General features: G+C 50.9%; 1 protein-coding gene across 2 annotated transcripts in view; it reads right to left on the minus strand.

The window, feature by feature from the left end:
- The window catches only part of USP48 (ubiquitin specific peptidase 48), a 725,601-nt gene that overhangs the window by 535,090 nt on the left and 176,974 nt on the right, over window positions 1-13,537 (minus strand). For both annotated transcript variants that reach the window (XM_078642611.1, XM_078642612.1), the window contains exon 9: window positions 12,570-12,749. In XM_078642611.1, the coding sequence (XP_078498737.1) occupies window positions 12,570-12,749 (180 nt within the window). The remainder of the gene's footprint in view (window positions 1-12,569; window positions 12,750-13,537) is intronic.

Consider the following 13,537-nt stretch of genomic DNA (forward strand, 5'->3'; position numbering starts at 1 on the left):
GGTCGATAGCTTTATTGAGTTCGACCGCTTTTGGTGGTTGGCTCGTTTTTTGATGTTTTTCGACAGGTTTTGTCGATTGAACGTCTTTGGCTGGTCACCACCTTTTTCGGACCGAGCGGTTTGGTCGGTTCGACAGTCTCTTTAGGTGTTTTCGGAATTTGTGGTTTTGGCTCGATGCCCTTTTTCGGCTCGATGGGCTTCGGCTCGGCCGACTTTTTTTCGTCCACCTTCGTTTTCACTTTCGGTTCGACATTACTTTTGGGCGTAGGCCTTTTGCTTTCGTCGACCGTTTTTCCCCTTGTCGAAAGTTGAGGCTGCTTTGCTCGATTCGACGTGCTTTGTCTTAGGGGTCGAGTCGACTTGCTTCTTTGGTGTTGAGTCGACATGTTATGGCCGCGAGGTTGACTCAATGGCTTTCGACTTCGAGCTCGACTCAATAGCTTTTGTCTTCGATGTCGACTCGACGGTCTTTGGTTTCGAAGGGTGTATTGGGACTGTGGCCTTCGGCTCGACGCCCTTCGGCCTAATCACCTTCGGTTCGACGACGGTCGGTCCGAAGACGGTATTGTCGACGAGTTTCGGTTTTGATGGAACCGGTGTCGTATAACGTGTCTCAGAAGGCTCTTTTGGTATGTTCTTAGCCGGGCGGTATGGCGGGGCTGTAGAACGAGGATGTTGAACTTGGCTAAGGCCTGCTGGCGTTGCCTCGACCCGAGCCTCTGATATGGGTGTAGTGTCTATATGGGGCGGTGTGCTCACGGTTCGCCCTCGTCGTCATCGGAGGAGTCTTCAACCGCTACGATGTCTTGATCGTATTCCTCGATATCAAAGATTTGTTCCTCCTCTTCGAGGTAATATTCGGAGTCGTGTTCCGAGTATTGCTGTTCGTCTTGATCAGAGTCTTCGGCGCTAGCTAGGTCTGCCTCATCGTCGAAGATGTTGTCGGGTTCTGGCGCCGACCTCTGCATTTCTTGTCTCGCCGCCCGTCGATTCCGGATAGTCTTTTTCGACAGGAACTGGGCACAGGCTAGGCAACTATCTTCGTTGTGATCTGGAGATAGGCATTTGTTGCACACAGGATGCTTATCTGTGTGCGGGAACTTGGAGTTGCACTGCGGGCAGAACTTGAATGGACTTCGTTCCATCGACGGTCGGTCCACGTGTTGTCGAGAAGGCCTCACGGCCCGATTAGACGTCCGGGGTGCAACAGAAGTTTAAAAAGTGTATCGGTACCGAGCGCTGAACAATACCGACGGATCCGAAGGCCTTTTGACCTTTAGAGAAGTTTTTTTATTCCGAACTTGGTGTAGGAAAGTACATCCGAACCCAATGGCGGAAAAAAACAATCTGAGGATGGAGAGGATGCCCATGTGCACTCTAGTCCGAGGGAGGAGCCACCTATCTCGTGATACTTCGAAGACTCTTCCAGGACAACAATGTGCAATCATCCGGACCCAACACTAGGCGGCGATCTATGCACCGATATGAATTCAGCAGCCCACATGCCTCGAACATATGTATTTATTACTAAACACTCTCTACTAAACTCTTCATGACATTAGAGAACAAGGCACACAATATTACAGTACTAGAACGACAGTAAATAGCACAATACACAGCGGGCTCCACGGGGAGACTGAACCATATATTAAGAAAGTGGTATAACAACCACGACTTGACTAGACACAGTGCCTAGAGCACGTAGAATCGCTGGGACCCCAAGAAACCACCCAAGGTAGTGACACGGGGGACGTGTGCAGTGTGAGAACACAGTTGCGAGCTCCGTACAACTCTAGGGGAAAGTCTCAGTTGGAATTTTAAAGGATAAGAACACTTAGGAGAGGACTTTGAGCAAACCGTTTCAGACTTAGAAGGTTCTAAGGCCAGCACCCATGTGAGCACCAGAGTACTCGTGCTACCTAACCCAGGGAAGCCGGGTGCATAGTTGTCAAATGGTGTCGAGAATCTTCGCCATAGATGCTGCAAAGTGCTGCTGCCGTGAAGAGGAAAAGTGTCCGGTGTGACCCAAGCCTGGATCGGAGCTGAGAAGAACCTGAAAGCAGAGGGGACAGAGTCTGTGTCACTTGCCAGTGACCAGAGGCACGATAGACAAATGCCCACCGATGTCTGGTGCTTCAGGTGAGATGAGGTGAAGCCTGACTTTGCAGCCACGGGGACTAGTAGACGTCGACCAGAGTTCGCAGGCGAGCTGTCCCACGAAGGATGTCGAGTGTTTGGGGGGTCAGTGTCCGGATTGAACACCAACAAGCCTTGGTCACTGCAACCCACGCAGGAGAGAAAAGATTGTTGTGTGGCGTTTTAAGCTCCGAGTGAATTTTTCCGATTCATGTCCTTATATAGGTACAATTCACATTGCCCTTATATAGGCATAGAAATCAAGCCCTTATTTAGGTATAGCCCATGCTACCCAAATAGAGGCATGGCTACTTCCACCCGTACCAAACGTCACAATGACTTCTTGGAAAATCAGCTTAAGCAGTCAGGGACTTCCCCTTGCTTGAATATTGATTTGTCCAAAAACGCAGTTACTTTACAAAAAACAACTATTCCCTAGGGGTTCTTTCCTGATGTTCATATGCCCGACTTTACGTCAAACTATGGCATTCCTAAACACCTTCAAGGTATAAATATACCTTCACTTGCTCTAGCAAGATACGGTGGTTCGGAGCAGTTCAAAAGACCTACTTGCCCAACGCAGCTCGCTACAGCAACTGCAGAAGGAAGCAGACTCTCCATCTGACGCACTGATCAGGAAGCTGCCCTTCTCCTGCCGAGAATCCAGCTCCAGTGTTTCCGGCTACCGTAGCAGGGTGTTGGGAAATCGAGTCCCGAGACAGAGATACCAGACCTCCTTCATTCTAACAAGGTATGGAGCTGATTAGAACCTAGAGAAACCTTCGGTAGATTCTTGGCAAAAACTAAACCTATGCTACACAATACTTACTTCTTCCCTCGTACTAGACTTAGGTTAGGTACATTGGGGTAGGCGTATTTTAGAAGCACCAGTTGAGTATTTTAGTCAATGTTATTTATGTATGTATTTTTATATGGCTTAGAAACCATACAATGCTCTTACAGTATTACTACATATTACTGTTTACGCTGTACGCATTATACTTTGCAGTCTGCATAACGATTGTAGCAGTTCACCTCTCTTGCATAAGAAAGAAGACTGTTCAATAAACCCTTTTTATTGAAAACGCCCGCCTCACTATTTCTCTGCAACTCTGTAGAAACAAAGCATGCACGATTGACTGAGTGAAATACTTATCTATTGTTTCCGTGACTCAGAGATATATTCTTATTCTTGGAAACACAGTAGTCATGTTTATGCGGTTGTCAGAAACTAATCCCTTGTGTATTCGAGAAAGTTTCAAGTGACCTCTGAGTTAGCTGGTACACACACACAATTAAGTTTAGTATATTTGATAGAGACCTAGTTGACCTCCGTCCTACTTCAAATCTATAGGATATATTATTCAAATGCGCAGAGCCTATTGGGAATATAGGAACTACACTACAAGATGCTTCGATGAGGACCAGCAAGGTCCTGGTGAATCCCCAAGCTATGAAGAGTCAGAGTACGTCTGGAGCACCAGGAAAGCCCTTTGGAAGTTAAAGTTGCCTTCACAGGGACCAGGGCCAACAGACCAGGGATTGCGAAGGGACCTCGAGAGGAATCACAAAACACCAGTCCACGGAACACTCGTGGAGTGAAGGCCGGTAGTCTTCTGTGGAATCACTGCTCGGGGTCTGAACTGCGAGTAGCCCAAAGCACAGTTTCAGGGGTCGCCCGAAAGCAGATGCTTCTGCAAATGGATACGGTGCCCAGGGGTTCGGGTTGCATGGTCCCCACGAGGGATACGGGTCTCAGGATTGCTGAGCACACTAGTCAACGTCAGGGGCGCTTGGAAACCCACCACCTGTGGTGCAAAAGTCTTGGGAGTCCGTAGGAGCTTCGGAGTTGCAAACCAGTAAGATGCGTCTTTGGTGCCTGCTTAGCAGGGGAGTAACTCCTTTACTCTAAGGGAGATTCTTCAGTCATCTAGCATTGTGTAGATCGTCGAAGTACTTGGTTTCTGTAGCAGAGATTTGTCCAGGTAAATCTAACGTCCTGTAATCAAGGGTTCTTACTTTATACACAAGGAAGGGCTGGGACAAACTCTGGGGACCCACCTATGGGAGGTTCAGGACAGAGGAGTGGTTACACCCATGTCCTTTGTCCAGTTTTGTGCCAGAGCAGGAGCCAACGGCTCCTGCAACCGGTTAGAGCTGGACTATGCACAGGGACACCAAATGTGCCCCCATTGCAGACATCAAAGCACTCTTGGAGTGCACCCACCCAGCCCCAATACACTAAAGCATGTCTGGGAGGTGGTCACACCTCCCTGTGACAGGAAACCTATTGTCAAGCCTTTCTCTGCCGGAGTTTCGTCCAGCAGCAGGAGACAAAGACTCGTGTCTGTGGCTGGCAGCATCCATCTTGTGATGCTAGGGTCGAGGAAAGCTGGTACCGGGTAGACCGGTGCCCCACATTAGTGGTTCTACCCTGGAGGAATCATACCAGTTACTGGTGTGGAGGTATGATTCCAAGGTGTTTGATACCAAACACAATGCGTTTCTGTGCAGCCGTTTTAACGTTAGCATTTACCACAAGGTTATAATGCACTTAAGAGTATATGTTCTAGGCTGCATCACTAACAACCCCGGAGGATAGATTCCGAAGTCTGCAGAGGGGCTCTGCTCATGCATGGGCACCCTCTCACACAAAACCCAGCACACTGCCTTCAGGATTGATAAGGCCTGCAATAGGAGTGACTGATCGGTTTATATGCGAGTTGATAAGGTTAGATATAGTGAACCTATATCTAAGTAAGGGATGCATGCACCACCTCACAAAGGCTGCAGTAGCAGACCTGTGTTGTCAGTTTAAGTGGTCTCTCAGGGGTGGCATAATACATGCTGCAGCCCTTGTGAGGCCTCTGGGGTACCTATGCCCTGGGTACATAGTATACCATATACAAGGGACTTATAAGGGTACCCTAGAATCAAATTTGGAGTGGACCTAAAGTACATGCAATCAATTTCGAGGAGAAAGCAGCTAGGCTGGGGTCCTGAATAGCAGGATACCAGCCAGACTAAGACGAAAACAGTGAAAGATCAGCAAAAAGTGGGGGTGACTATAAGAAGCAGAGACACCAGGCTACTTGAGGGCAATTGCTGACAAGGTCTTGGTGCCATTTTACGGCGGAAGGCTGCCTGGGCCTTTGAGCGCTGAGACCTCTCTGCTGTCATTCACCTTTTGCCTGGCAGGAGGTGGTGAGCTGTTGACGGGGTCGAGAGGAGGCTACTGGACACCCTGGACACCCGTTCGGCCCTGGCTTGCCGCGAAGGTGTCATAGTTTGCGGGATCCTGGCGCCATTTTGCTACCTGTGGCCTTCTGGGTCCCGCTGCGGCAAGACATTGTAGACGCCTGGTGCCCTCGGTCTGGGGCTGGGGAGCGTGCTGCGGGTGAGGGTGAGAGGGCAGTGAGGAGACTGTAGGGCCTTGAGGACGGCCCCAGGGCGGGATTGCCTGCTGCTGCACTGTTTGAGGACTGTGTGAATACTTCCATTGCGCAGCCTGGAAGCTGACTCTGCATGGTGGAGGTGGCACACGGATTGTGACAGCGACCTTGGGAGGAGTGTAGGGGCAGAGCTGGCGAGAGGGAGCCCAGAGACTTTGAAAGAGTGCCTGTCATATTGGCCTTTGTTGCAAGGGGGGCACGGGCGCTGCCAATGCCTTGCTCATTTCCTCAGCGCTTCCTTGTGATTTTTCTTCACTGCATCACTGGTGGGCCCTGCAACGGGGGTGTGGGAGGCTGGGGTGGATTGCGGGGGCCCTGCTCGCCGGTTCCACGCCTGACTGCCGCTGCAGGGTGGCCCTAAGGGGACTTATCATTGGACCTGGGCCTACTGGCCTCCCTGGCTTGGTGGGCCTACCTGGAACAGCGGGTCTCTACTACTTTGCAGCCCGGGACCCCTGCGACGCCCTTCATTGGCCCCTTGACCCACGGTGGCCGGCTCTCTTGGCCCAGAGTGTGTTTGAAGTGGAGAACTGTGTCCACGGGGGAACCCTGAGTTGGTACAGAGCCGCCCCTGCAACACGGACTTTTACGGAGGTGCTGAGCCTGGGTCGGAGCTTGTTGCATGGATTTTGGCTCCCCCTCTGGGATCTTGGCGGAGAGGGAGGAGGACACCCTTCTATGCAGGTGGCGGAGGCCTGTTGAACGTGCTTCCCTTTCACTGTGATATTGCACCTGGGCTGTGGGTTCCTGCAGGAGTGGAGTGGTCTGCCCTTGCTCTGCTCATTGCGCTTTTTATCCACAGGAGACGCCTCCCCCATCGGGGGTCCTAACGCCGGACTCTGAAGCCGCAGTGCCACTACCTGGTGCTCCGTGCAGTTGAAGCTTGATAGACTCCCCGGGCACCGCAAACCACAGAGAGCACTGGTGTGCATTCTCGACGACCCGGGGCACCAACATACCGAGCGGTACCTCTCCTGTTGCGGTGACGCTCTCCAAGGGGAGTAAGGAAGCTGAGGGGGCGATTCCCAAAGATAACACCATCACAGCAATGTGGGGCAGGGCGGGGGCGTCCGCCCCGGCCGAGATGGCCCCGATGCCTGAAGGGGACTCGCCGCCGGTGACGCTGGCGTTTTTGGCCACCTTTATGGCTTAGTTAAAGACAGAGATCGGCTCCCTGCGCTCTGAAGTGCACTCCAGCAATCGAGAACTCCGAAAAGAAGTGACAGACCTGGGCAAACGGGTGAACGGACTGGAGAGGACAGTTCATGCCCGCACGGAAGATCAGAAACAGTTATGGCATCGCTTGGCCACCCTGGAGGAGCAGCACATAGAACTGCAACTTAAGCAGGAAGATTTGGAGAACCGGAGCCGCTGAACAACCTCCGAATCCGGGGGGGTTCCTCTTGGAGCAGAGGGAAAGGACATCCTGGGGGACATCCTCCGCCGACCCTGGACGGGGCTCATCGGGTGTCTGGACCTGCGGGCAGGCCGGGAGTGCTACCGGACATCCTCACCAGAGTTCACTTTTTTACAGAAAAAGAGGCCATTCTTAAGGCGCGCGATAAGCAGGACCTCACATATGACGGGCACAAGATCCAGATCTTCCAAGACTTGGCTCCTAACACTCTGAGGAGACGGCGTGCGAACTCTGGGCGTTTCTTATCAATGGGGACACACGTTTGCTCTCATTTTTTAGTGGAAATCCAAGCGCAGGGTACTTCGGTCCTACAGGGAGGTGGCTTAACTACTTCGGCTCCCGACTACTCCGCCTGCCAGCCCTGCCCGTCCCCCGCCTCCGACGCGGGTACCTGCCAAACCATCATGGTTCACTGTGCGTCGCCGACGCCACTCTCCTCCTCTAGACGAGCGCTCAGCCTCGCAGGCCAAACAGGACATTATAGAGCATATTAGGTCCCTGGAAGGGGACGCAGGAGGAGCCACCCAGCATTTACCAACCCCTTGACAGCGACGCCAGGCTCCCCTAACAGATTGAGCTGCGTGTTCCGGGACTCGCCCCTCTCCCCGCTGGGGTGGAAAGCTTGGTTAATGTCCACTCATTGCTCTGGCCACCTGAACGCAGCGTAGGCGGTTCCAGAGCTCCTTGCCTGGATACAGCCCCAACTGTTCTTGTGAGAGTGACGTCTCTGGTACTATCCAAATCTTGGGGTGTAGGATGTCCCGTCCCTGGAACAGGACACTGTGGCCCGGTTGACCATTGTTGGTTTATTCTCTGTTTTCTCTTTCTCTTCTTTACATTCCCACTTTTCTTCTCTTGACTACTAGGTATGACGGGAGGGCAGTATTGCAGGTGCAGCGTGTCTCCCGAGCGGTTTGACAAAGGCCTCTCTGCGCGTTTACCCCTACCCAGAGCTTGCTTCTACAGTGGCAGGAAGGACTAACTTGGGTTCGGACATGACTGGGACCCTTCTGAGACCCTTGAAAGTAATATCGCTTAACGTTAAGGGTCTCGACTCTCCTAATAAACGGCGGCAAACATGGCGATATCTCCTCTAGTACAATCCTGATATTATCTTTCTCCAGGAAACTCACCTCCTTAAAGCTGATGTACCGTGCATGGTGCACCCTAAATATCCCCTCCAATTCTGGGCTGCAGCGGACACCAAAATGGCGGGAGTGGTGATTTTGTACAGAAGTGGCATCAGGCAGTTGAGGCTAAACCCTTCCGGAGCCCAGACGGACACTTCATAAGGACGAGTGTGGGGATTGGGAGGCACCTATTTACACTGTGTAATGTGTATGCACCCAACCAGATGCAGGACGCTTACCTCCGGACACTCCTACGGGAGCATGAACCGCAGGATGACCCCTCGGTGATTCTGAGGGGGGATTTTAACTTGGTGTGGGACCCTGGGGTAGATAACAGTGAAGCTTCCTTGACTGGGGCGGGGGCCATGTCCTCAAGTCTGCGGAAGCAGATTACAGATCTTGGCCTCCTAGATGCGTGGCGATATCACTCGCCGGGGGTGCAGGACTATTCGTATTACTCTCATGTCCACCGTTCTTACTAGCGCATCGACTACCTGTTGTATCCCATGCCCTTGTGCGGGGCATGCTGTCGGCGTCGATGTCGGCCATATCGCTCTCTGACCATGCACATGTTGAGCTGCTCCTGCAGGACCCAGCCGTCTGCCCCACCCGTATTCCGCGGTGGCGCTTGCCGCCGGGTATCCTGCGGGACCCAGCCGACATGGATAGCATACGTGCTGCCATTGACTCTTACTTTGCAAGTAATGATATCCCGGAAACGCCTTTCCCCGTGGTGTGGGATGCTTTCAAGGCACATCACCTCTCTCTCGATTGCGAGGGCGCGGGAGGCTCGGCATCTCAAAGACACTCTCTCAAAGGACATTAAATTGGCTGAAAAACAGGACCAGGCACAACCCTCGCACGTATCTCGGCGGCGGCTGGCGAACCTCCGGGGGCAGCTCCGCCTCTTGCGCACTAATAGAGCGGAAACCTCCCTACTAGCACTGAAGCAGAGGTACTTTGAAGGGGGAGATAAGATGGGCAGGCTACTGGCGAGACGTTTGAGAGCGTGGGGGGCCAAGACACATATAGATAATATACATTTACCGAATGGAACGAGGGTTACCACGGAGCGGGCTAAATGCGAAGCTTTCCGGTCATACTATGCTGCCCTTTACACGGCGGAGGCACAGTCGCCGGATCTCATTACAGAAGTGCTGGATAGATGTGCCTGGACCCCGATACACCCTTATCATGCTAGAACACTGGAAGGCCCTCTCTCTGCTGAGGAAATAACTGCAGCCCTAAAAGATCTCCCACTTGGAAAGACGCTGGGCCCGGATGGCCTACCCCTATTCTTTTATCGCATGTTTCAAGCGCAACTTCAGCCTTCTCTTTTGAGGCTGTATAATTCCTTCTCCGACACGGAAGGGCCAACAACCTCTATGGGTATGGCAGAGATAGCTCTTATCCCTAAGATGGGGAAGGACCCCACGCTCTGTTCCTCCTACCGTCCCATAGCACTATTAAATTCAGACTTTAAAATTTACACCAAAATACTGGCTAAAGGTTTAGATCCCCACATGCCTGGTCTGGTGGGTCCGGATCAAGTTGGCTTCATCCGCAATCGCCAGGGGGCAGATAATATACGAAGAATCGCGCATTTGGTTGGGAAAGCGCACCACTGGAATATCCCGGCATGCCGCCTATCGCTCGACGCTGAGAAGGCATTCGACCGGGTGGACTGGGCCTTCCTCCGAGTTGGGCTAGGGCAGAACATGGTGTCCATGATCATGGCACCGTATCTTACCCCACAGGCGAAGGCCAGAGTAAACGGGCAACTTACGGAACCTATACACCGGGGTACCCGACAGGGTTGTCTTGTCCCCGGTCTCCTCTACTATTCGCTTCAGTGGTGGAGCCCCTGGCGGAGCTAATCAGGCAAGAGACAGATATACATGGCATCTCTCTTGGAGGCCGGCAGAACAAGGTGGTGCTCTTTGCAGACAACCTCATCCTCGCGACGTCGGGAGTCTCTCTCGAACCTACACTCTTTGTTGCAGACCTTTGAGAGGGGCTCTGGTCTCAAAATTAATCATGGCAAATCCTGGGCGCTCAATCTTACGATTCCACAGGAGGAGATAACACTTTTGGAGACTCTCGCTCCTTATAAAAGGGCCACTGGCCACATTCGGAATCTGGGTCTGCAGCTGACTCCCTCCCTGGACACGAGGTCTCAGGTGAATTGGAGAGAATGTAGGAGGGCTGTTCTCGAGGAACTGAGGGGATGGAAACCCTTGGTGATGTCGTGGCTGGGCAGACTTAATGCCATTAAGATGTCTGTACTCCCAAAAATCCTATATTTATTCCAATGCCTTCCCACTCCTATTCCTCAGCATCAGATACAGGGCCTTCAACGCGAACTTACCACGTTCATATGGGGAGGGCGTAGGCTGCGGTTCTCTCACAAGATTCTCATGCTGCCGCGGGACAGAGGGGGACTGGCCTGTCTCAACCTCATGGATTACTATTGGGCTTCCCATCTCCGCGTCGCGACGGAATGGACAACAACTGAGAGTGAAAAGGGCTGGCTACACATGGATTGAATGGTAACTGGGCGCACCATTTGGGACCTCATATGGCTCCACCGAGTGGCACGCTTCCGAAGTGCGTATATGGCGGTGCCCACTAAAACGGTCCTGGATATCTGGGACAGGGTGGCGGTGATCAGAGGCCTCACAACATTCCCCTCCCCGCACACACCCATTGAAGGGAATCCATTCTTCCCTCCGGCATATCGTACACAAGCTTTTACCAAATGGGCGCAAGGGGAATGCAAGGTGATTGGCGATCTATATGAGGGAGGCATTCTCAAAACGTTCGCTCAGTGTAGAGAAGAGTTTGTCTTCCAGTGGAAGCAGGACTACAGTACGCACAGCTGCGGCATTGGGTCTCCTCGGCAGAGATGCACCAGGCGGCTACCCACCCATTCACTCCTTTGATGAATCGAAGGGCCTGATATCTCAGATCTATCAGATCCTGCAGCACCCCCTGGAAACGCCGTCCCACCCATACCACCGCAGTTGACGTCTGCCACGGAAATCGCGCCTTCACAGTGGAGTCGCCTATGGCGAGCTATCCCCAAGGTCTATCGCAGCGTCCCACAGCAAGAGAATGCTTATAAAGTCAAGACGCAATTGTATTATACACCCACACGTTTGCACAAGATGTTCCCTGAGGCTTCTCCCCCGTGTTGGAGGTGCTCAACTGCGTCTGGAGATTTCATACACATTTGGTGGGCTTGCCCGCTATTGACCCTGTTCTGGAAGGAGGTCCTCGGCCATATTAAGGTGGTGTTGGGATTTCCCCTGCCTGAAGCCACAAGCACGATTCTTTTGGGCATTAAACCTACCAAACTGAAGGCGCTCACCCGCAGCGATTGGACTCTAGCGCTACAAATGCTCGGAGCTGCCAAGCAGCTTATAGCGCTATACTGGAAGAAAGCGGAAGCCCCCCCAATAGCTGCTTGGTACATGCGCTTATGGCATGTTCTCACTATGGAACTCTTTACAGCGCAGCTGCAAGCGCGAGACACTCGTTTTAAAGCTGTCTGGCAACCTCTGATTAAATACCTTTGCGCTATAGAGCATGCGCGTTACATGCCCACTAAACTTAGAGCGCTTAGGCTCTTTGAAGATGCTATACTCCCGCCTGCCCCCGACAGACTTCACCCGCAAGCAGACCACCTAACAGCATGACCCCCCTTCCAAGGGCTGCAACGTTGCCTTCCCGCCTCCTGGCCGCGCATGCCACTCCTTTTCTTCTGCCTCTTCCTTCCTCCTTTTCTCGTCTACCTATTCTTCCTCCTACGTCTCTTGATCTTTGGGTTTTTAAAAAACATTTTTCCTCCTTCTGGGGCCTCTTGCCCGTGAATCCAAGTTCTGGTACCTGAGAGGTTGTGTCCATCCCTGCTTCACCTTGAGATAGCACAATTTAATGCACTACGCGGCCGGCCCCAAAGGGGTTGTAGGTGGCATACTGTGTTAATCCTTACCCCTTGTGTTGCCTTTTTGTGTAACAAATGAACCATTTGCAAACGCGGCCGGCCCTGTATAGGATTGTAGGCTTAACGCAGTGTACATGTAGACCTTTGCCCTGTGCCCCCCTTTTTCTTTATTTTTCCTTTTCCCCTAAAGGTGAAAATAAAAAAGACTTTGAACAAAAGGCTAGAAAAAAAGAGGTGTAGGTAGAGAGGCAGAAAACGCAGTATACCCCACAAAAACAGGAAAAAGATAACACAGGTAGTTCCTAGACATTTCAATTGCATATGATTGTACATGGCAAACTAGTATATAGTATATTATATAGTTTCTTTTTAACAAGTTTTAATAACCAGATAAAAATTTCAAGCTTGAACTATGAATAAAGGTTTATCTGGAACATTTGCCAGAAAAATTGTATTATAAAATGGCACTCACAACTAAAACATTTTACCTAGGTCTTCCTCAGTTCCTAGATGTAATTTCTTCCCTTCCATCTTCTCAATTTCTTCATCATTAAACTTGTACCATTCTCCGGTTTGAGGATCCTTCACATGAGCAATGTAGTGGCCAGAATATGCACTCACTCCACGGTGTATAAGTACAGCACTCAATTCATACACATAATTGCCAGCTGCAATGAAAATAATAGCTGAAGGAAAAGGAAAGTTCTGAAAAACACATTCAGTGTCTACTTTAGCAGGTTGCTGCACAACTTCAGATAAAAGTCAGGTCTAATGTATTTATTTATTGAGTTTTATAAAGCAACTTCACATCACTATAAAGGAGGCAAGGTAAGACATAAATGGTGCGGGATATAAGAAAGACAAGCATAGAAAGAAGGTGAGTGTAGGAAAGTAGATTTTTATTTGGGGTGGACAAGTATCCACCTCGAAGTATAAGGGCACCATCCGCAGGATGTCACACAAATTAAATAACTTAAACCTGTATTCAGTCCCTGGTACTGTGACACAAACAGTCAGGCTTAAATGAAAGACAATGTGTAAAGTATTCAAGCAGTGCATACACAGTAGAAAAAGTCACACAAAACACAATGACACTTCACAACCAATTTTATAATAAAATAGAAAAAATGCATGAATTAATTCATTCAAAATGGCAACGTCCAGTAAGGGGAATTGGAGGTATGAATATTTACAGATTAAGTAGAAATTGCGCCAAAAAGCATAAAGCGCCAATGATAATTTATGGAAGTGGTAGACCCACACCTAGGCGTGATTTGAGGATGACCGATATGGAGCTGTTGTCAGATACAAATAGATGGGTCCCAGAGAAAGTCAGCAAAGTTCAAAAAAGTTTCTGAGCCCAAAAGCAGAATGGTCACTTTCAGAGAAGAAAAGCCATCCCTGAGGGAGCCACCACTGAAATTGTAGCTGTCACAGTGGAACCAAAGACTGGACA

The sequence above is a fragment of the Lissotriton helveticus genome, chromosome 5_1 (assembly GCF_964261635.1).
Source record: "Lissotriton helveticus chromosome 5_1, aLisHel1.1, whole genome shotgun sequence".
NCBI classification, from domain to species: Eukaryota; Metazoa; Chordata; class Amphibia; order Caudata; family Salamandridae; genus Lissotriton; species Lissotriton helveticus.